Below are 24,706 nucleotides of genomic sequence, written 5' to 3'. Positions count from 1 at the left end.
CAAGTCCATGGGTCCAGATGGGATCCATCCTAGGGTGATGAGGGAGCTTGCCAAGCCGCTCTCCATCATTTACCAACAGTCCTGGCTCTCTGGGGAGGTCTCAGTTGATTGGAAGTTGGCGAATATCACACCGTTCCACAAAAAGGGCTGCCAGAAGGACCTGGGAAACTACAGGCCTGTCAGCCTGACTTCAGTGCCTGGCAAGGTTATGGAGCAGATCATCCTGAGAGCAATCACATGACACCTACAGGATGGACAAGGGATCAGACTCAGCCAGCATGGGTTTAGGAGGGGCAGATCCTATTTGACCAACCTGACCTCCTTTTATGATCAGGTGACCTGCCTGGTGGATGAGAGAAAGGCTGTGGATGTGGTCTATCTGGACTTCAGCAAAGCCTTTGACACTGTCTCCCATAATATGCTCCTGGAAAAGCTGGCAGCCCATGGCTTGGACAGGGGCACTCTGTGCTGGGTCAGGAACTGGCTCGAGGGCCGGGCCCAGAAAGTGCTGGTGAACGGGGCTGCATCCAGCTGGCAGCCGGTCACCAGTGGTGTCCCCCAGGGATCAGTACTCGGCCCAGTCCTGTTTAACATCTTTATCGATGATTTAGATGAGGGGATTGAGTCCATCATCAGCAAATTTGCAGACGACACCAAGTTGGGAGGGAGTGTTGACCTGCCGGAAGGCAGGAGGGCTCTGCAGAGGGATCTGGATAGGCTGGAGAGTTGGGCTGATTCCAACAGGATGAGTTTCAACAAGGCCAAGTGCCGGGTCTTGCACTTTGGCCACAACAACCCCCTGCAGCGCTACAGGCTGGGCACAGAGTGGCTGGAGAGCAGCCAGGCAGAAAGGGACCTGGGGGTGCTGATCGACAGGAGACTGAACATGAGCCAGCAGTGTGCCCAGGTGGCCAAGAAGGCCAATGGCATCCTGGCCTGCATCAAGAACAATGTGGCCAGCAGGAGCAGGGAAGTGATTCTTCCCCTGTACTCAGTGCTGGTGAGGCCACACCTTGAGTATTGTGTTCAGCTCTGGGCCCCTCAGTTCAGGAAGGATAGTGAGGTGCTGGAGCAGGTCCAGAGAAAAGCAACAAGGCTGGTGAAGGGACTTGAGCACAAGTCCTATGAGAGGAGGCTGAGGGAGCTGGGGTTGTTTAGTCTGGAGAAGAGGAGGCTCAGGGGTAACCTCATCACTCTCTACAACTACCTGAGAGGAGGAGGCTGTAGCCAGGTGGGAGTCGGTCTCTTCTCCCAGGCAATCAGCAGTAGGACAAGAGGGTATGGGCTTAAGCTCTGCCAGGGGAGGTTTAGGTTGGATATTAGAAAGAAGTTCTTTACAGAGAGAGTGATCAGACATTGGAATGGGCTGCCCAGAGAGGTGGTGGATTCACTGTCCCTGGAGGTATTTAAAAAGAGACTGGATGTGGCACTGAGTGCCATGATCTAGTAATCACAGTGGGGTTTGATCAAGGGTTGGACTTGATGATCTCGGAGGTCTCTTCCAACCCAGTTAATCCTATGATTGTATGATTCTATGAAAACATGTTCCTAAGCTGAATCCTGAAAGACAGGTTAGCAGATGTGTCTGTTCTGACAAGTCCCTGTTTCAATGAAGCCTTAGTTGTTTACAGAGGCATTGCCTTTCTTCACAAAGTAGTGTATTTTCAGTGGTGCAGCCTTGCTACCATCCCTGTCTCTGGTTGCTCTTTCACATCCCTGTATTGCAATTTATACTCCACCAGCTGTGCTGCCAGACCCATCCTCAGCATCCTGCTGTAAACCAGGAGTGAAAGCAGTAACCAAATCCAGGAACTGTGTTCACAGTGGCTTTACCTCAGAAGCCATAAAATCCTGCAGTGCTCTTAGAAGCACACTGTACCCAGGCTGAGTGCCTGTATCTGCAAGATGAGGGGAGATCGTTCAGGTTATGCTAATCTCATCCACTTCTGGTGAGAATGTAACACTCATTCAAAGTTTGAATAAAGACTATCTGAATTTAGCCTATATTTAACTCATGATAATGACAGCTGTTGTGTTCTGTAACAGTGTGCTCTGTCTGTGGAGTGCTTTCCTTTCTATCTTTAGATGGTTGCAGTCTCTGTGTGTACAGAGCAAGCCTAAAGAATGGAGCTTGTTGTACTGTTTGTTATAGACACATTCACAGGTTGTTCATAAGATCCCTCATATATGTAAGATAAAAATGCTACTTTTATGTTTTTATGTCACCTTGAAATGCATATTTCATTTCTGCTGTGTCTGGAAAGTTTCACCAGGTGAAAAACTATTTACAGGAATTACCACCTTTTTAATTAGATTTTGAGTGTGTACTTGCTTTTCCCAGATGTGCTGGGAGAACTGATTCATCACTGGACCTAGAAATTGAATGCTTGTGATCAGTATATATAGTGAATCTTGTGGCCCTGTATGCACCCATTTTCTGGGGAATCAGACTTGTATGCATGTAAGAAGAACAGACTAGGAGCCAGGATCTGCCCCAGATTATTGAAGATGGGCCATACAGGAACAATCAGTAGCTGAGAAGATCGGGCTTGCATGGGGGAAGCTTTGGTTTACATTTCTGACCATGTTGATATTTATTTACTTGTACCAAACATAATTACTCCAGTAGGACAGATGGCACAGACTAGTCAATGCATGGTGTTTGGGATACCTCCTCATATCCCAGGCAGCATCACTCTGCCAGTGCTTCCTTTTCCTAAAATGGTACATGAAAAGTTCCAGTTTTCACAAAGCATATTTTGCAATGAAATGCTTCCAGCCCAGCCCTACCTAGTCACAAATGAATAGTTATTCTCCTGGTTAGTTACACACTGAAATTACTGGCAACATTTTGGAATTCAAGATGAGTGGTGGCATGTGTCCAGGTCTCCTGCTGAAATCTTCTGTCAATACTGTGAGGGTAGCATGTTTTTGATAAGAGTAGGTCTCTTTCTAACTTTGTGGAGTTCAAATTGTTCTTAAAATTCTCACACAATGCGTGGGCTGATCACTGCAACAGCTAAATGTGGATTCTAAGGCCCTCATTTGTGCGGCTAATTAAGGTAGGTTTGGTGGGGCTCTGCATAGGTCATGTCAGAGGCAGCAGAAGTGCTCTAGCACAACTCCTCTGGGAGAAATCCTCCTTTCATCTTTCCAGCTACGGCAGGGGATGCCAGAGGCAAGCTGTCCCTTGTGTGGCATGGGCTCCATGCTCATGTTGGATAGTGCAAGAGACTTGTTAAGGAAATGCTTTGGGTGAAAAGACTGCTGAGCCAACAGAGAAATCTTCCTCTGCCAGTATATGCACACTGCCTCTTACCTAACTTCAAAAATATTTTAGCTACAATGAAAGATAAAGTTGCCTTCAAATCCCACCCGCCTCTACAGACAAAGGTTCAAGGATATCAGGAACTCTTGGCTGCCCTGACACCAGCTACTCACTAAGAGTGAATGGGATAAACAGAGGCAATGGGATGCACACAGAAGCAAAGTGCTGAGGCATATGAACATGGAAGCTTGATGCAGTATACACATGCAGTTTCTTCTCAGTCTTTCTATAAGAAACTGGACTGTCCCAAATTGTCCTTGAGGACAAATAATACAGGCAGCTAGTGAATTCCATCTTAGAGACTCCATGACAAGGCCCACGGGGGAGACCTAGCCCGGACTTCCAATTCTGTTAATTGCTTTTCAAAACAACATGCCTTTTATGAGAAACTCGTCACAAGCTTTTTGGAAATTCAGTTTGTGATATCACTAAATCATTGATACATACTCAGTGATCACTGAGCTAGCTCCAGATTTGTCAAGTACACAACATTATATTATGCTTTTAGTGTCTTTTTAGCCTATGTCTGTTCCTTTTAGTTTCTTGCTAACTATTCTCCTAATTTTTATATTCCTTCTTTAAAGGTTGTAGAAGGTTGTTTTATACCGACAAACGTGCTGAATTTGAATGCATTAAGGAGACAATTACAAAGTAAGATACAGGAGTTTCATATTGAATTAAATTTTGTTAGTGCTCAGAATTAAATCAAGAACTGTTACTCTACTTGTGGGTTCATCTGATCAGATCCAAATATTTATGAAGCCTAACAATGTAAACACAATGTGAAAATAAATTATATAATTACTAAAATTATAATGATTATTATATTCTTTCTACATCAAATGTTATGTAAATAATAATTTAAAGTGAAGCTATTGGTATTTCGTTATTAAGATGCATGTATATTGTAAACTTTATCAGGAATATTTCAAATAGCTGAAACTTATTACTAAGAATAATGAGGAAAATTATGTATAACCCTGTCCACCAAATCACAAAAGAATAGATGTCATGGATTTATGAGAATCAAAATCAAAGGAATAAACATGCATCTCGGCTAAGCAAGAAGACCACAGATCTCTAAAGTCCTTTGGAAGCTGACAAAGTACCAAGGAGAAAAACAAATAGTTTAGATGGCTATAAACATTAAGAAACTCAAGAAAAGGAAGGAATACTTGGAATACCAAGAGAACTCACATTATTTGCCAAAGGGCTATATTTTGTATGAAATATTAGTGTCAGCATTCATCTGTAAATCTTAAGATACTTTGAGTATGTATTATGCTTTAGCAGGGAGGTCCCTTCCAGCCCCAATCATTTTGTGATTCTCTGATTAATCATAAACTATCATGACGACACTTTAAAGGTCTTTCCATGTCACTAGGAAAGTGACTCAGTGGACAATTAATCAAAGATTTTCTGACTCAATTCATATCATGACTTCAAGATTGTTGTTTTTTTGGGGCAGAAGCAGGCTCAAAAGTTCAGAGATTCCATTGAAGTGAAGCAAGTATAATAAAAAGGTAGGCAAAACAGAAACTAGGGATCTTGTTACTTCTGTTTTTGCAGAACTAACCTGAGACACTTTTCAATAACCTTATTTTCATTTAATGAAAATACAGGCCCTTTTCAAGTGCTCCCCAGACAGGCATGTAGATGCTTACTCACCCATAATCACTAGTCACCTTTTTCCACATTTAGTCTGAGAGATACTACTTATGGCTGGTCTGGGACACTCCACAGTCATTTAATCAAAATGGAAATTGCTCATACTCCAGTCTAATACTTAATTACTTCCTTTCAAAGACAGTTACAACTAATATGCTCTCATCTGTGGGAATGTTTTAGAAAGAGATGCCTATTAAACTAACCAGCTTAGACAGCTTCTCATCCACTGGGTCCCTGGAAAGATTTATCTTCTGTTATGTCACCTCCAAGGGAAGCATCATGCAGGTCACTTCTGTATGTTCCGCCTCAAAGAAGAATTCTTGAAGGGAACCACCGGCAAATCAGCAAAACAGCATTTGCTAGGTCTGTGGCACTGCTTGTGAATAAACTGCTTACAGTGATACAGACTCAAAAACAGAGAGTACTGGCAATGTAAAGGGAAATTACATATGAGAAAGTCTATTCAAAAAATTTAGGGTAGGCAGGGAGGTAAATACCAGAAAGACGATTTCAGTCATTGGCATTACAGCAGTTGTTTGTCATGGAGCTGCAGCTGTATTCCATCACATCTGTCTCCTTGCAGTGAAGACATATCACTCATCCATCTCTCCTCCCAAGTTCATATCCACAGCAGTAACCCTACTTTCCAAGTCTTTTAGGTTTTATTAGTAATACAGTCAGGACCTACTCTGCATTCCTGTTCCTCCAGAAGTTACACTACCATTACCTTCTCTCTGTTTTCAGTGAATGGATATATGTGTCCTGTGGTGTTTTGGAGGCTGTTTTACAACCATTCCTTGTAAAGAACATAGCTTAAGAGATACATTATCCAGAGATACCCTCAGTAAGGAAATTCAGAGTGAGATCTATAACCCCTGAATCACCATCTAGAGAAGTCTGTTTCTCTCCACTAGCTACAGAGGCCCTTAAGGACATTAACCATAATCTCAACTAGACATGTAAATATTTCATGGTGCCCAACATGTAAAAAGGGCTGCAGGTAATAGCAACAGAATTAAGAGCTATACAACACCAGCAAAAAACTGACAGTGAACTTACTCTGAAAACATTTTCCACCCTTGCAATACCCTTCCCAAAGATGGTTCCAAGTTGGTCTCCAATCCCAGCCAGCAAGAAGCCGAACAGTGGAATCCCAAAGATGGCATATAAGATGCAGAAAACCTTGCCTCCAACAGTGCTTGGGGCCATCTTCCCATACCCTGAGGAGAAAAACAATTGTCAGACTCTCATAATTTATACACAGCTTTTTAGAAAAAAACTAACAGGATTTAAAAAACCGCTCTTCCTGCAGGCATATCCATAATTCCTATTTATAGATTTTCCATGGCATGATGCCACTTCCCAGGCAAGCTACTCCCTGTTATTCCATTCTTTTCAGCCTCAGTTACCCACATTTTCTGTAGATTCACTCTATCTAAAATTGTTATTTGATTAATTAATCTAGCTTGACATCATGGCACAAAAATCCCTCCATGCTGGCCTAGTGCCTGCATGCTGCTGCTCCTCTTGGCCTGTGCCAATGGTTTCCTGATGGGAGTGTGATTCACCTGGAAAGAATCATTTTCAATGGTTAGCTCATAATTTCCTAAGCCTCTCATCATACTGACCATTACACTGCAGTCTCCAAACTGTACCCACACTATGCAAATCTGCCCTTGAACTCTTTTTTCAGTAGAGCACTATGACTCCAGTAGCCATAGTATATCTGTTAAAATGTTTCAGACAAAAAACCCAAGAATTGTGACAGTAATATTTGCAACTTTTTATTTAAGATCAGGTAGCTTTATTGAAATGTTATAGATATTTGGATCCTAACTATACACAAGTACTAGAATATAAAAATTATCACTCAATCACAAATCACTGCTAAAATAAAGCATCCAGAGAAGTGGAGATCCAAGAGGGTGTCTGGTCCTTATCCTGTTAGGTTGGTGACACTGGCTCTGGATATGTCTCTCTGTCATCGATGAAAGAACTATGCTGACACACAACACTGTATGTCCCAAATTCTGATGTCCTTTCCATGATCCCAGATCTCTTCTAATAGTCAAAAAAAATCCAGGCTCCACAGGTCACTGGACTGCAGTTGACCAGCTAGCCTGCTGAATTTCTGCCTAAGAGGAGCCCTAACAGGCCTCTCTGGTGGATAAACTAAAGTCATTTTCATGTCCTGAAAAAATACACAGACTTTATGCAGCCTATAGAAGTCTCATTCATAAAGAATTTAAAACAAATATGGGCAAAAATCCAAGGTCTTTACAATGTGTTATTTAAATAGCAGATGTCAGTGACTATACCTAAATAAACTATGCCTACATAGTGGCATTTAATTTAATGAGTAATTTAAAAGATTGTCACTTGGGTCTATTGAGTAAACAAATATTAAGAAAGGGTTTTCTTACATTTGAATCAGAAATGTTTCCTTTCTTGACACCCACTGGTTTTATGCTAACATAAAAAAGACATGGTAATGTAGCTTAATGTATGGAGGAACACAGGGAGGCTCTATGCAATCACTCTTTCCTCCTCACTCTGACAACAAAGAAAAGGTAGAGCCAAAGGCACAGAATCCAGTTTGAGATGATCACTACAGCAAATCTTTCCATTGCCACAGGATTTTTTTGTTGTATTACCTGCATAAAAAACCTGCAGAATTCAGTCAGATTCCCACACTTCAGTGAAGGGTTATGTGATTGTCAGGTTATTTGTCTGTACAGTCACCAGTGTGTGCATCACAGCTTTAACGCAGAATCACTTTATCCACTGTTTAAAGCAGAATAATACTCAAAGGCAATGCAAATAAAGACCAATAATTTGTCATTGTTTCCAAATAATCAGATCTCTTGCTATGACAGCACTGAGATCAAGCTTACAATTGTAAAACTACTGTATAATTATTAGGGGACTAACTTCATCATCAATGTTATTGGCTTATTTTCTTCTTCCTTTAGACTATCCTCTGAAATCCCAGCTTGTTGAACACTCTTCAAGAGAGGAAGTGGCTTACAGAGGAGAGAATAAATACCTAAGGCTAACAGTCAGAGATCAAGAGACATGGGACACAATGCATGGGGAGACAGAAGATAAGGGCATGAATTATCTTAATGAAATTAGTGGTTGAAGAAGAGGGAACAGAGCAGTCCAGTACACCCCTTTATTTAATATAGAAAAGTGCATTACTAGTTCAAGGTCATGAATTCTAGAAATGAAAAAAGGTGGATTTTTTTACACAATTTATAATTTGTGGAATTCCTTCCAATTATTAATATGAAAGCGAATAAAGATTTTTAAAAGGATGTAATACTTATGGGAATATATTTCCAGTTACAGGGAGTAGGGTATGAGAAGAATGCTGATATTAAACTCCAGAGCATAAGCCAAAATTAGCTGATGCACTTAGGACGAAAGTTACCCTTATGGGCAAATTCATCTATGATATTAAAATCCAAATTCGCAACAACCATATAATAGTAATTTCGCTGGGTACTGTCTCTTGATCTTTTTAGTAAAAATTTAGACTGTCTGCATCGACATCAAGAACAGGGTTATAAAGCCTGCATCATTATTACCTGCTTTCAGTTTAGCATTGTTGTTCTATCCTAATTGTGTTAACTGCTTCTGACACTTCCCTGGAGACCCAATGCCCTTTGCACATAGCAGAGGCATGCCTTCTGCAAACTGAGAGGAGTATAGTTCAGCTACTTTATTTCTTTGCAGTCTACCTTACTCAAATTTACTTCATTATCCAGATCTCAATGTGACTATGTATTTTAAAAAATAAACATACCTATAGTTGTGATGACTGTTCCAGCAAAGAAAAAGGCACCTCCGAGGTCCCAGTGACTGCTGGTGTTAGAGGAAGGTCCTACAGGACTGACTCCTGCATTATCAGCATCAACAGCATGCTGCAAAGAGACAACAAATCAGCCTTATGCATGCCTCACTGTATCCTGTGCAAGTTGGTATAGGCTACAAAGGGAAATTTCTAGGACTATGGAAACAGCTTAGGTTTAAACTTTTTAATACGTGCTCAAAGTATAGTAGCATCTTCTGTACACAAAAGTTGAATATATGACTGAACTGAATAGCCATTAAGGTGAAAGAAAGATACAATGCATAAACAAATGACAAAAGATACAAAGCAGTTGAGAAGCAGAGGACTGACACCTCAAATTGATTCATAAATACCATTCTTCATGCAAGTACTGTAAAATGAAAAATTCCCCAATGGGAACAGCTGACGTTAGAAGCAGCTAGAAGGGTGGTAAATACAAACAATGTTAGTGAAGTCAACTGAAGCTATTTAGCCAAGGATTTTAATTCCCAGACAATTAATAATTGATTAATTTATATTTCATGCTAACTAGAGAAAAATATTGGGGAGATAGATAGATAGATAGATAGATAGATAGATAGATAGATAGATAGATAGATAAAATACCCCATTTGAAATGAACAAATAAGATAGCTATGGAGATATCATGAAACCACTTTGTCATCAGCTCAAACTTTCCAGTTGCCACACTGGACGGGATCACATGTCCACAAATATAGCATGACACAGAGACTCCCATCCAGTGCTTGAATGAACAGTATGCTGAACAGAACTTGAAGCCTCTATACTGCTTCCTGTCACTGTCCTGGGTCTCATATAGCACTGAATCAAAACAAGCAGAAATACCAGCCTGCTGAATGTTTCCTTGGGAATTTCTAAAAATGCACCGTATTTTATCATGGGGACATACGCATTTACTTTTCATTGTAGTTTCACAGTCCAAAGGAAGACAGAGCTAAATACATCAGTCTCCAAAGCACAGAAATAAATCTCTCATCAGCATCTGGCATATTCATCTGAATTGCTCTAAGTTCCCCTTTGAGATGCCCTTTGGCACATATTCTCTAGTTGCTTGTAGATCTCATGCAAGTTACTGTCCATCATAGAGAAATTCAGACCTTACTCCGGAACAACAGCTAAAACTACTGCCTTTATCCTTCACAAATGTTCCCAACTAAATTTAATTTCCACAAAACCACTGCAAAGTAACCAAGCTTGTCTCCTTCTGCCTCTTAACATTTCCAGCTCTATGCCCTTCTCCCATTCTGCTCCAACCTCATTCTGTGTGGCTGTAACCACGCTACTTGCACTACTGCCAGATCTTTTCCTCTCCTCTCACTCTAGTATTTGCTCCTCCTTCTAAATATTGCCACCAGTCTTTAGCCTTGGTAGTTTCAGTGAACTTCTTGCTGGGCTCAACAGGAGAAGCAAAGTGCTGCCTCTTACATTCTCTCTGTCCACACAGAATTCCCACCTATCAATACAGGTTTGTTTTTACTTTTTCCATTTTTTAACCACTTCTTTTTTCCCTCTGACTTATGATCTACAAATTGTCACTGTGATTTTACATTTCTCTTTTTTCTATACAGTCCATGTGCAAAGCAAGGGTAACCATTCCATTTTACCATTGTCCCACTTCTCCCTCACCTGTTTATGTCTATGATTTCTCTCCTGATCTTCTCTATAACCTCTCATTCTCTTGTGGGTTTAGCACTGACATCCATCTAACACCACTTCTCTCCCTAGCCTTCATGATTCCCTTTTCATTAACCTCTTCCCTCAGATGGCTTATTTACCACATTTTTTTCTTTTCTTCCCCTTCCATTTTGCACTTTTCTCACTCATTTTTGCCTGTATTTCCAGCTGATTTCATGCTCATAAATATTCCTCTACTAATTTTTTTAGCTTGGGCTAGTTTCAGCTAATCTACTTCTAATTTTTAGTTATTCATCACATTGCCCCACAAAAAGAGAAAGGAGTGGGTGAAGAGGCACAGGGGCAAGAACAGAGACAGCTGTATCTAAAGAGATCAGTATGGGGCAGCCTTTTTTAAAAGCAGAGTGGCTACACGCCAGGCTAACCCGATTCTGAAACTACAGCACAAGCAAGCTCCAGGCTGGACTGGCTGCATTTCACATGGGCAGCAAGCCAGGGTTCCTCAAGCACCTGTCCATACCTCAAGAAACAAGGATATAGAGAAAGGAAGTGCTTAGGACCAAACCCTTTGAAAGAGCTTCTGTACCAGTTGCTGACATATTGCAGGTGGTGTTAAACCAGAGATCATTTGTTGGTTTATGCAGAAGAGCATAAATCAGCATAACAGACAGGTTGCCTGTTTAAATAGGCCATGACACACTGTCAGCTACCCTGGTATGTTTCTTCTGCCAAGGAATGCTGCTTGCCTTCCCTTTCAGTGAATGAATGTCAGCAAGCTAATTACACTTAAATTGTGTTTGAGTTTATGCAGTTTAGCAAGTCTATTAGGGCCAAACACTAACCCCTGAAGTGAAGGAGTGTCCCGTTGCCTTAGATAGCTTTAAGATTCTCAGGTTCCCTTCTCATCCTGAACAAATTCATTTTTTCTTTACAGCTTGACTCACATCATTGATTTATAAATATCCAACTATTCCAATGCTGTATTTAGTATTTTGCATACAGCGATGGAGGACAGAAAGAAAACAGCAAGACAGGATCAGCTTACAGTTAACAGCACTTAAATAGTTTCAGGTCATACAACAAGTAAAGGATGCCTTACTACTACCACCACAAGTCCACCTACAAAGAAGTATCCTACTGGATGAAAATTGACACAAAACTCAAACAAGCCTGTGACACTGTCACTAACAAGACTCTCCTAGTTCACACAGACCATGCAATTTTACAGCAGTTTCCAATCTGTGAAATTTCATATAGGCTTTGCAGCAATGACCTGAAGAGCTGCATCCTCAAGTTATCTTGGAGTAGGGGAAAGAACTTATTTCCAGAGTGCTAACCACTCTATTGACAAACCTCACATATTTAATACATTTTAAACTAGTAGTTTCAGCTATTTTTATAGCTGAAGTATCACTGAAAGTAACAGGTCATCAAAGCACCCAAAGCTGTTTTACACTTACTCCTCTCCTGATCACTTCTTCCTTCTCAAGAAGAGCTACAAGCACAGTACACAAGTACACAATATTTTTTAAGTATACTTTATTAATTGAAAGAGCAACCTTCTTTAATGAATAACTACCAACCTAGGGTAATTCTTCTTTTGAAATGCCACCCATTCAGGGAAGGCAATAATCTGAAATACCTCAAAGGGATGAAAATATCTTCCTTGCTGTTCAAGTAACGAATGTATGCTAAAGCCAACAGATAGGTAGGAGTGAAGGAAATGAAAAACTACCAAAGTAAATGCAAGTACTCAATGTTATTTGTTTTTAAAAACATGTATTTCTGATCACAATTTTCAGTTTGATTCCCTGTCATTGTACAGATGTGTATTTTACTCTCGGCCCCTTTGGTATCAGCACACTACAGTCCCTCTGTAACCAAAAAGACATGGTCTGCATGCGACTGAAGGCAAATCTGCCAGGAAAAAGCCCAGCTATTTGTGGTGATACTGAGACAACTGAATCCTATATTCCCAAAGAGAATGCAATCCACTTCCATATCAATGTGGAATAGGCTTTATCAATTCCACTTGCTGATATTCAGGCAGCAATACTTAAATAGTTTTAAATGAGGGCCCCATATTGGGCTGCTTGGTTGTTAATATATAGGACTGAAAGCCCAGAGAAAGGTACAGTGAATGCTAATCAAGAGCATTCACTGTATCACAAGTCAAGAGCTGCACCCACAACAAAAGGACACAATAGTATTTCCTCTCAGTGGATATTAGAACAATGATATTCTTCTTACACCAAACAGAAACTACTGGGATTTTTCTGTCCCTGGCCCACAGCACCATACAAATGTTGGACTCCAGCTTGCTGCAGATCTGCCCTGCCCAGCCACAGGCTCTGTCGAGCTGGGGCCCGACCTGTGGGCTGGTGTCCTGGCCCAGCCTTAGCTTATCCTCATCTCAGGGGAGGCGCCTCATAGTCTGGACTTGGGGATGCCTCTGACTGCTCACAGCCAGCCATTCTCCCTGGCCGGCAGTGGTGGGGTCCACAACTGCCAGCTCTCTGTCACCTGGGGTGTAGGTGGTCCTCACTGTGCCCAGATACTCTCAAATGTGATCTTCCTTGGTATGTGAGTACATGCCAGCTTTCACAAATATATTAGACACAATCTCACATACTTTTTTAGATCACCAAATAAGATGGATGTATCAGGAAAAAGTCTAGAGTTATGTCCATAGGCAGCAAGATAGTTCAGAGCTAGTGCAGCTGATGAGGAAACAGAAACCTTCCCTGGGAAGAAAGGCCAGGTTTATTTGTTTATGTTTCCATAATTCCCCTAGTAAGCTCCCAAGCATGAAGACAAATCTTTTCCAAGGACAAGTATAGTAGCCTTCTTGAGTGCTGAGCCACTCAAAGGGTGTACCTACCCTATGTGTAATCAAGGATAGGAATTTAATCAGAAAAGATGATTCTTGCCATCTTTTTACTACTTCTCTTAATTCCTCTCCACAGATCATGCTAATCCAATAATGATTATCTCCTTCTACAATTCTTTTCCAAGCAGATTCCTATCAAGCATACAAAAAGTTGTTTCAATTGCCTTTCATGCTCAGATGTTTCTCTATTAGGATTATTAGGATGTTTCTCATTAGCAAGAAGCTTTTAATAACTAATGCCTTAATAACTTTTCTCTATATGCCCTACCTCTCTATTTATTCTCACCACCCCTCAAACAGTGATTAAAGGCTTCCCATTATAAATTCCCATTTATTCACTTTTCCCCAACAGCATTTTTGAAGGACAAAGGTCAGTAATTTTTGTTCAGGCATAATCAAAAGTAATAAGCTTTGAAAGGCCATTCCTTAAATACTTTTGCCTATCATAAAGGTCTTTAAGTGGCAATCAGCCAAAGTGATCTACCTACACTTACAGTGATTTGATTGTCATGCATGCACTGTGTTTGAGGGCAGACCTACAGCATTCAACAAGCAATATAAACAGAGATCTAAGTCCAAAGGGTTCAGCTCCCTGCAAACTTCTCAGCTAAGTTTTGTAAGTAGCATAGATATAGGACAGCTGTAGACTTGTGCAGCATCCTAGGTTCAGTTGGTCTCCTCTACAACTGGAGTAGCTCTAGACTGAAGTTAAAAACTAGGGTGCCTGTACCAAGTAGGACAGGACCCAAGAGATATGATTTTTTTTTCATATCCTTTTAGGGGGAATAAGGTAAAATAAAGACAAGGGAAGAAGAGAAGCTGGTACAAGACAACCTTCAGAAGCATAGAAGGAGGCTCAATAATCAGGTATTTACCACTGTTTTTTTCACAGTTCAAATAGCCTTTTCCCGTCTTCAGCAACAGGCAACTCTTCCCCATCATTAATTCAAAGTACTTTTTTTCCACCCTGCTCTATTTAGAGCTTTCTTCTAGCACATGAAAGTTCTTTTCATTTTACATGGAAACATCCTTAAAAGGGAAGCTGGCTTACGACACTAGAGAACCAAGCAAGCAGCTGCAAACTGAAACATCTTTACAGGATGTTCCCTTTCTTGCTTACCTTCAGGGCAAAACTAATTCAGAACACTAATCAAAAGTACCTATCCAAAATATGAACTCTTACTAATATAATTAGCCAGTAAAGCCTGACTAGGTTATTTCCAGCTCTGTTTCTTTTCAGCTTACAGTCTAGCTCTAATGAGTTGCTGTTGTCAGTAGTGGACATTGATAATGTGACTTAGTTCCCAGGTAGGTAATACTTTTTATATATATCTTATTATCACTCATACTCCTAAATTAAACCCTGGCAGACAAGGAAAAAGAAAGCAGCCTACCAATAGCATAAGTCACTTCTTCAAGTAGCAAGCCACTCCATTTTGCATCATTTTGCTGGGCTCACTATGAAAGCAGGGAAGCTTATGGAAGTTTTCACTCATACACAGTGCACAGGATACATAGAAACAGAATATGAATACCTTTATCAGGTCCACAGGAATTAGTTTGCCAAAACACCATGATAGTTTTCCTGCCTCTCTTAATGATAGACAACATCTCAAGTCTTGGGAGGCATAACCTCTTCATTATAATGCACTGGTTTTTAGTATGTTAGCAAATGTACCTACCAAAGTTATTTTTCTTTTCAACTCTATGTCCAGTCACCTGAGTCCTAATATCTTCTGCTATTTGATCTAAGAGGTACAATACAGCTAAATGTACTTAAAGCATCTGAAGTTTTATTGTCTTTTAGCATATTCTAGGTTTTGGTTCTCTCCAACACAAAAGTGTTGATATAGAACACAGAGTTTTGTCATTTTCTTAATCCAGTATTCACTATTTTCCAAGTTGTAGATCACATAAGGCATTAAATAGTGCACTTGCTTCACTGCAACAAATATGTTCAGTTGTGAAAATGGGCTTTAAAAATATGCAGTTACGAACTTCCACTTCAGGAGACCTTGAACTGCACTGTGAAATACTTGGTACTGTTAAGAAAAAGTTACCCATCATTGTGTTAGTATTAGACAGACCTGAACCAAAACTCAAGAGACAAATACAAACTTCAAATACTTTGAATCTTCCTAGGGATTTGCACTGCTTTCATCACTGTATTACCTCTGAAGTCTATGAATGAACTTCCAATTGGAAGTGAATGGACTCAGCAATTCACAGTTATGCTACCAGTACTAATATGAGCAATGGGTTATTGGACATAAAGATGGAAAGGATGTCTCATCACCACTAAATTTTAGCAGCTTCCTCATACAGTGCTGTATGTCTTTCTCAAAGGTTTTCCAAAGAAGAAACCTTTCAAATTTAGGCAAAGGTATAAATTTTTCTATCATTAGTTTTGTAAGGACTGTGATATTCCTTTCCTTTTCTTATAAAAAATTGAAAGCCATCCCCACAGTAAAATAATACAAGTTATTTATAAGGTCTCCCTTTTTGTATTTTTCCATATTCTCCAAAGCACAGAGGTGAATCAAAACAGTCACTCTAGAGAGTATGGTCTGCGTTCATCTAAAGGTTTTCAGGTAGTCAAATAACATTAATTATGAATAGTTCCCCTAGTGATAGGCAGGTGCTGACTGCACACAGCACAGCAGCCAGGACTCATAGAGGTTGCCACATCAGTCTGAACTCACAGTTGTAAAGCCAAATGCAGCATTTGGTGCAATGCAGAAACGGACTGTGCCAGCCAGGGGAATGTCAGTTCTGAGATCATCGACATGAAGGCATGAAAGCACAATGTTAACCCCCTGACATTATCTTCAAGCAGTGGTTCACTGTTCTTTTGTGCAAGTCAGTTACAATTAGGAGTTTTCTGCATCAGCATACACAATTACATTCCTGGAGGCAGTTTCACCACTAGACATACAGAAGAATCCAAAGAAACTTGTTCTTTATTGACAAATCTGTTTCAATATTTCACATCACTTGGCTTTAAGACATTCACATGCTAAGCTGCTCAGGCCATTTAATTTACCTTTGCAAAATGACTTCCCGTTACCCAGTGTAATGCCTGAGGACATACTGGAATCTCAGGAGACTGTAAGATTTGTTCAGCATATCTGCCTTCTAATGACACAGTATGCCTGTCCTTTATTTTAGTGTCACCACTTTTGAGGTGAAAGAAGGAAAAATATTGTGTAAAAGAAAGAATCAGTATTGCTACATGGCTTAGGCTAGACAATAAGGACTGTTTAGAAATCTTAGTGCTGCAGTCATATGCAGAACTCCAACCTGCTGAGGTGCTTTGCTTGTTGTACCTTGTGTGAGTTCTGCCTTCTGCTAGGAAAGAAAGCATTTTGCATATCTTTTACTAGTGACATTCCCATTAAGGGAATACAAATTTCTTGCTTTTAGTGGTTTTTTTTTACATTCTTTAATTAACTAGCACATATTATCCAGTATCGCTGAACAATATCCAATATCCTTGAACTTTGGCAGCCTAACGTGTTCACCAGTCCTTTACAGACACTGAAGGATGTGATCTAAGCCAGCCCTGATCCAAAACCTGTATGGACACAGCAGAGCTTATAAATTTCGTTCACATAGGTGGGTTGATAGACACAAGAATCCAGGAGACAGCTCTGTGTTCCTTCAAACAGCTTGAAACCACAACAGAGTTCTGGTGCAACACCCCAGAGGGAAACACACTGTGCTCTTGGAAGACTCAGACACAACTTTAGATCTGAAAGATGAGTCTGAAGTTCAACTTTGGAATATATTCCTTAGGTGTCTCACATTTCTTATTTATTTTTTATTTATTCCAGGCTAACTGATAGGTTTCTACATGGAATCCTAGAAGATACTCTTCAGAAGTATTGTAAGATCCCTAATACTTTCCTTGTCTAGAGTTTTAATCAATGAAAGACAAATCTATTCTTGAAAGACTTTTTGTTCATATTGCTAGATTTTCCACTTATTTCTGCATACTTGATATTTGTTTCCTTAAAAATTCCATAGCTTTTAAATTACAAGTATTTTCTATTTTTAATAGTATACTTCATCATCCTTCATTTATTAAAAAGTCACAATAGTAAACTTGTAAGTTAATATACAAATAAGTTCAGAATTCTTAGCTGAATATTTATTTTAAAAATCCCACCTATAATTTTCTTTTTGCTCTTCCAGTTGCTGTGTTTAATTTAGAGGAAGAATTAAGAGCTTAACATTTTTTGAAACTTTACAGAGATGATAGGCAAATGTCTTGCAAATTTGTCACCTGTCACAAAAACTTCTTCCAGATACTAAATTCTGCTTTTCCTTATTCTAGTGAATACAAGTACCAATATCTCCACTTATATGAACAGTTACAGGACTCAAGCAGACAGCATGAAGCTGAGTTGGGAGTGGTTGAGGCTGGAAGTCAAGAAAATGTTTTTCAGCCAGAGGATGGTTGAGCACTGGAACAAGCTCCCCAGGGAAGCAATCACAGCACCAATCCCGACGGAGTTCAAGAAGTGTTTGGACAAGGTTTTCAGGCATATGGTGTTATTTTGAGGATGTTCTGCATACGGCCAGGAGTTGGACTCCATGATCCTGATGGCTCCCTTCCAATTCAGCTCATTCTATGATTCTATATTTACAATGTATTGGAGACATAATTTCTGTTTTGCGGACCTTAAAATGACTGGGAAAGAGTCTGCCCATTCCAAGGGCTCTGTGAACATTTCTGTTCCCCACGAACTCAGCTGACCAATGAACCACCAAGCTGTTTATCCTAACTTCCAAGAAGTACTGTCTTCTTCACGTGGCCTACCTGAATCAATGTCTCCAGCTCTATCTCATTTACACACGTGTGCTTCCGAAGAAAGTCAGCCTTCTCCAGCGCGATTGTGTTCTTCTGCATACTTTCGAAGGGCTGCTCCAGGGAATGGAAGACGAGTCCTCCCGACACCAGGTAAACTAACACCACAACAAAGACGACCACCACTGTTTTCCAATTCATGACTGTCTGCAGGCTTTGAGAAGGGGCTTCCATGGCGGCAAAAAAAGTGGCTCGTGAGGAAATAGTGAATTGTGGAGGTGCCTGTTGCCCGTTAGTTTTGGGCTCGGGCTCACAAGCTGGCACTGCTGAGGGAACAGCCACTGAAACACAAAGCAAAAGATCTATTAAAAATCCGTTAGGGTATGACCTTGATCTTCATATATAATTTTTCTCAATACTATTTTCAAGACTCTCACATAACCATGGTCTTCACATAGATATAATTCACAGATTCTTCTCATCAGAAGGGTTCAATGTCTGCTTTGTTCATCCATACACCAGCCACCTCAAGAGGTTGTTTCACCCATTACCTCTAGAACTGGACAGTCCAGATATATGTGCAAAAATTCCAGAAACATGCCAAAACCATGTATTAAAAAAGAATATGAAAATTTTGACAAGTTAGGATATATATTACACATGGTGGTGTCCGGTGAGGGAACCTGGCAGTGATGTATGCCATGAAATCATATTACTAATAGTATCAATAGTCCTAAAAATTGAGCTGTGAATTATCAGTGATCACTACCTGACCTGGTATTGACAGCAACAGAAAATGCATTGCAAACCACTATGCTGTTTGGCTCACTAACATAAATAGGCCCATATTATTTACATGGATCCATAAAACCATCACTTCTAAAAATGTTCTTAAAGCCTGGAAGCTTCACAAATTTTAGCATAAATCACATGTCAGCTAAAGCATACTAGATATCTGAGGTCAAATTTACATGCCAAGCACAAATATGGGCTTGGGACTGAGACACTGTACAGCCCAGATGACCTCAGCAGTACATCAGAGCTAATAAGCCCGGACCTCTAATCAGAATTAATAGCCTGATCACTGTGTCAAGCTACCAAGGGATCCAAATCAAAGCTGGGTCCCCCCCAAATAATTCAGGTGTCTCAGCATCACACTTCCCCACTCTCTGTTGCTGGTGTTAGCAGTGGCAGGATGAGGCCAGGTTCCTCAGCATCCACTGGTTTAATGGCACCACATGTAGGCTTTGAAGATGCTCGATTAATTTTAAACCAAATTCCTGTGTAATCTTACCATGGTGCAGCTGTCACTGGTCTGTAATTTCTTTGAAACTGGATTAATTTATTGAATATCAGACCTAAATCAGATTACAGTTAAAATACAGTGACTTTAGGTGCATTCTTTGAACTTATTCACAATGTGTCTTGCTGTTTTGCTTAGAAATTAAAGCATAAAGATATACAACATTCCATGGCAGTGGCAACATAAACTGATTCTAAATAATTTCAACACAAAACGTGATTACACCTTGAGTCTGAAGTGAGCTACAACTCTTTCCCAACAGAAACCATTTTATGATACTGAGAAATTTAAGAACTCAGCTGTTTACTACAGGCATGTTTTCCTAGAAGTACATCTCTGAAGCATTGTATGGAGTACAGAGCTTCCAGATTACTTGATAACCAACAAAACACATAAATCTATAATTGCTTTACTATTAAAATTTCTTTTCATATGTGACTTGGAAGCTCCAGATACCAAATAGATTAGAAAGAATCCAGGATTAGAAGGAAAACTTCTGTGCTTGATTTTTTTTTTGTGCATCTCAATTTTCCAACACTCTGTGGCACAGCTGCTCAGTTAACCCACCAAAAGATCATTATGGTTCCCAACACTTATCAGCCAGGATGGAGTAATATCAAACTTAAAAGGGTATTTTCACTTATCTCCACATACATTTCATGTAAGTTTTAATAACTTGGAGTGACAATAGGGGGAAGACTGACAGTGTTAGAAAAAAGTCCCATTTTTTCTAAGATATCAATATATTTATTCTCTAAATCTCCTGAAAGTATTATTGTAATAGATACAGTGAGTTTCAGCAGGAAATACCAGGAAAGTATTCAGAAGAAACATAAAATAGTGAGGTTGTGTGAAGCAGTTAGAACCTCTCTTCCTCCATAGGTAAATATCTTAAATCTAAGTTACAACATCACCTTACTGAATTAAATAAATGAGTACTCATCAAAGTGGCTCAGTTGATGTAACTGTGTAACTTAGCTTTCATGAATTCCATGGAATTCAATCAATTTCCATTAGTTAGAGCCAATAACTACTGTGTATATTGTGAATCAACACAAAATCTTCAAGCCTGAGGGCTGATTTTGCACACTTGAGATTACTCAGCAAAATAGACTCAGGATTCAAGTCTCACATTGCAAGAAGAGAGCAGAATTCATGTGAGAGAAAGAGCATGCTACGATTTTTTTAAATAGCTATCCACCTTACCACAACTGGCATAGTCCAGGCCGGGTGAGCCTTTCAGGGGAAAGAGATGCCTGCCTTTGATATCCCACAAATGTTAATCAAGAGGATGGAATCCAGAGCTGGTTGCATGAAAACAGCTTTTGTGAATTTTCTTTTCCTTACTGCTAGTATAAATGTTGTTTCTTATTCAAATCATGTTTTTGGCAAAGTGTTAATAAAAGCTTTACAGTAAAATCATGGCCTGTTTGATTCTGCCTTCTTAAGAAAATGTGTTGTACTGATTTAAGAACAAGATGGACAGTTCAGGGTAGAGAATGTAAAATGTTCTTACAAATATTTTCTCACTTAGCTCAGTGGATTACTGTGTTCAGCTTGCTGATCTCTAAAATAAAAGACTTTTCCAAAGAACTGTGTTTGCCTTTCATTTTCTACTAGTAATAGCTACCTTAAGTGAATGTAGAACTGTTAATTCTGCAGTATATTATATTACATAAACAAATATGGGGGATGACTCTACTAAGGCAGCGAGTTAAGCAACTGATATATAACAGAAATGGTCTTCTTACAAAGCTGATGCACAAGACACAACTGCAGCCAATACTCAGAGATTTTAAGCACCAGTTAGGTGTTGGAAAAACAGTGTAGATACTCCATCTAGCAGCTCTCCCACTCTCTACAAGAGGACAGCGGGGTCAGCAATTTAAGCACATGGTAAAAAGTCAGAGATCCTGATTTCTAATCTCAACACTGCCTGTGTGAAATAGTGCTCTCACAAAGGAGCTGCCATTTTTCTTTAAACTGTGGTTTCATCAACTGCAAAGAGACAAAATAGTGCTTACTTTTCTAGCAAAAGTAAGAAGAGTCCATGTCTGAACATAAAACATAAACTTCCAGAAATTTACCAAGTTTTTTTTTTAGTTTTACTAAAATCAAAGAATGAACTACAGTAGCAATTCAACAATATGAAGAGGTATGTAAACAGTTTAAAAAAATAAAGGCATACATAAATTCTTGGATTTGTAGAAATGGTTTAGACATATTTACAATAAATGCAGAACAATCCCTACTTCACTTTTTCATGTTTTTTCAAAACAAGCTGGTGTAAGAACAGCCTTTTCCCAGAAGAGTCTCATCCATATGTGTTTGTTAGATCATATCAAAGAAGACTTTATCTCAGCAAAAGTGATGATGAATCTCTACTCGCATGCATTGTATCAGCAGACGGATAATCTCAAAGGAACAGGAACCCTCAAATTAACACACCAGTGTTTCCAAACAGGCCTTATTCCAGTAAAAGGATGCCAGAGGGGAAAGAAAGGTGAGTTCCTGATTGTTTGGATAAGCTTAAAAATAAAGCAACTGAAGACATTGCTGTTACAAATAAAAATTGCAATGTGTTAGGATCTGCACACTTGTTCATATCCAAGATCACCACCTGCACTAACAGCAAAGACAGGGCTCCCACTGATATGTGAGGAGCTTAAATACCTGAGAATTCTGCTAATACTGATGAGAATTAAGGAAGCAAAACTTTCACTCACTTTCAAGTTGATAGGGGCAAACCGGTTATAGTTGTAGGTGGTTTCCTTGTAAGATGAGCAGAAGGCCCGATATGTCGACCAGGCCCAGACCATAGGGGTGTCTGGTGCCTCCCAGAGCCTGGGTTACGGATGCCTCTAGGACACTTCTCGGCCTGGTGTGGCCCTCAGACTACTGCCCGTTCCTGATCTTCCACACAGAGGTCGAGGAAGTCACCACACATGGTCCGAGGGTAATCAAAAAGGACTTCTGGGCCTTCAGACGTTTGGCCCAGGAATCAGGAGGATGAGTTATAGTCTCCTCTGTAGTTACAGTTGAAGGCAGCAACATGGGTAGAAACGGACAGGCTGAGCCTGTGGTTCCATGGCTGGCATCACCAAAACCAACATTTTGGAGGTTTTGACAACGAAATGGCCTCCACAGCACCAGGCATGTCAGCATCAGACAGGATTCACTTTTCTCAGCAAGAGAGAGAGGGGGGGTCTTTGCTCGGGAACTAGCAAGGCTCACAGGCAGAGCATTAAAATAGATGTTAGGGAGGAGGGAGCCAGTATCAGGCTTGACCCTGGCAAGCTGTGGGATGATATGCAAATAGACAGAGAGACAGGGTGCTGGTGAGGACACTTTGCCAGGCACTCCGAACTCTGCTAGGCACATTGGAGCACACCAGAAGCCTTAGGGAGATAAGCCAGTGAGTTCTGAGGTAACAGAAGCCACAGGAAAACACCAAGGAAATATCTCAAAGGAATAATGGGGTGTTCCTCTGGGAAGGTGACATACACAGCAGCCCAGCAATCCCCAGGAGCAAGATGTTGGGCAAGGAAGGCAAGAGACTGGTATAGCTGAGGCTAAGTAGGGAACTGCTGGTCAAACCAAAAGTAAAGAAGTAAATGAACAGACAGTGGAGATGAGGACAGATTACCTGGGAAGAGTATAGAGATGAAGGTCAGTTGTGTAGTGATGGGGTGAGGAAGGCTGAAGCATCTCTGTGCGTGGGAAGATCATGGAACAGATCCTCCTAGAAGCTATGCTATGGCACATGGAGGACAAGAGGGTGATTTGGGACAGACAGCACAGCTTCATCAAGAAAAAGTCCTGTCTAACAAACCCAGTGGCCTTCTATGACGGAGTGACTAGAACAGTGGCCAAGGGAAGGGCTACAGATGTTATTTATCTGCACTTCTGTAAAACCTTTGACACACAACATCCTTCTCTCCAGATTGGAGAGACATGGATTCCATGGATGGACTGTTAGATGGATAAGAAATTGGTTAGGCTGTCACATCCAATGGGTAGTGGTCAGCTTAGAGTCTCAATAGATATCTGTGACAAATGGTGTCTCTCAGGGGTCCATATTGGATCAGTGTTATTTAATATCTGATTTCATGACACAAACAAAGGGATTGAGGGCACCCTCAGCAAATTTACAGATGACATGAAGCTGAGTGACACACCTGAAGGACAGGATCCTTCAGAGGAACCCGGACAAGCTTGAGAAGTGGGCCCATGGGAATCTTATACAGTTTAATAAGATGAAGTGCAAGGTGCTGCACCTGTGTTGGAGCAACTCCCTACATCAGTACAGGCTGTGAGATAGAGAGCAGCCCTGCCAAGAAGGACTTGAGGGTTCTAGTGGACGAAAGGCTGGCCATGGCCTGGCAATCTGTGCTCTCAGCCCAGAAAGCCAATTTTGTCCTAGGCTGCATCAAAAGCAGTAAGGCCAGCAGGTTAAGGGAGGGGATTCTGCCCCTCTACTCTGGTGAGACCCCACGTGGAGGGCTACATCCAGCTGTGGGGTCCCCAGCACAGAAAGGACGTGGACCTGTTGGACCAAGTCCAGAGAATGGACACCAAGATGATTAGAGGGATGGAACACCTCTCCTCTGAGTGAACTGGGTTTGTTCAGCCTGGAGAAGAGAAGGATTCGGAGTGACCTAATTGCAGCCTTCCAGCACCTAAAGGGAGTCTACAAGAAAGATGGAGAGACTTTTTACAGGGGCATGTTGTGATAGGACATGGGGGAATGGTTTCAAACTGAGAGTAGATTTAGATTAGATATTAGGAAGAAATTCTTTCCTGTGAGAGTGATGAGGCACTGGAACAGGCTACCCAAAAGAAGAGGGTGATGCCTCATCTCTGGAAATGTTCAAGGCCAGTTTGGATGCGGCTCTGAGCAATCTGGTCTAGTGGAAGGTGTCCTTGCCAATAGGAGGGGGGTTGGAACTAGATGAACTAGGTCCCTCCTAGCTCAAGCCATTCCATGATTCTACGAGGATTAACCCAACTGAAGCAGTTTGCAGTTGGACTAGATGAGTGTTGAAGGTTCCTTTCAAGTGAAATATTCTACTCTAAAGCAAAACTATGTAGTAAAACACTGGAGCTATTGAAGTAATGCACCATAAGACACTGCTTCAGGCATTGTCCTTTACTACTGCAGGTATGCTTTTCTTCGGAGATCGATGTTTCTAAGA

General features: G+C 40.6%; 1 protein-coding gene across 6 annotated transcripts in view; it reads right to left on the bottom strand.

Moving 5' to 3' along the window:
• The window catches only part of KCNK10 (potassium two pore domain channel subfamily K member 10), a 65,242-nt gene that overhangs the window by 18,548 nt on the left and 21,988 nt on the right, over positions 1-24,706 (bottom strand). For 2 of the 6 annotated variants that reach the window (XM_027906040.1, XM_027906045.1), the window contains exons 1-4: positions 22,691-22,907; positions 18,221-18,549; positions 8,805-8,922; positions 6,056-6,216 (exon numbers count right to left, since the gene is read on the bottom strand). In XM_027906040.1, coding sequence (XP_027761841.1) covers positions 6,056-6,216; positions 8,805-8,922; positions 18,221-18,549; positions 22,691-22,892 — 810 coding nt within the window. In that variant the 5' untranslated portion in view covers positions 22,893-22,907. Of the gene's footprint in view, positions 1-6,055; positions 6,217-8,804; positions 8,923-18,220; positions 18,550-21,896; positions 21,922-22,184; positions 22,598-22,690; positions 22,908-24,706 lie in introns of those variants that run through there. The other 4 variants (XM_027906043.1, XM_027906044.1, XM_027906042.1 and 1 more) reach the window with 4 other exon arrangements.

The sequence above is a fragment of the Empidonax traillii genome, unplaced genomic scaffold (assembly GCF_003031625.1).
Source record: "Empidonax traillii isolate 1590-97213 ecotype Southwest subspecies unplaced genomic scaffold, ASM303162v1 scaffold1241:size257926, whole genome shotgun sequence".
Classification (NCBI taxonomy): domain Eukaryota; kingdom Metazoa; phylum Chordata; class Aves; order Passeriformes; family Tyrannidae; genus Empidonax; species Empidonax traillii.
Note: the sequence above shows the minus strand (reverse complement) of the source record. Positions and strands in the feature narration are given on the sequence as shown.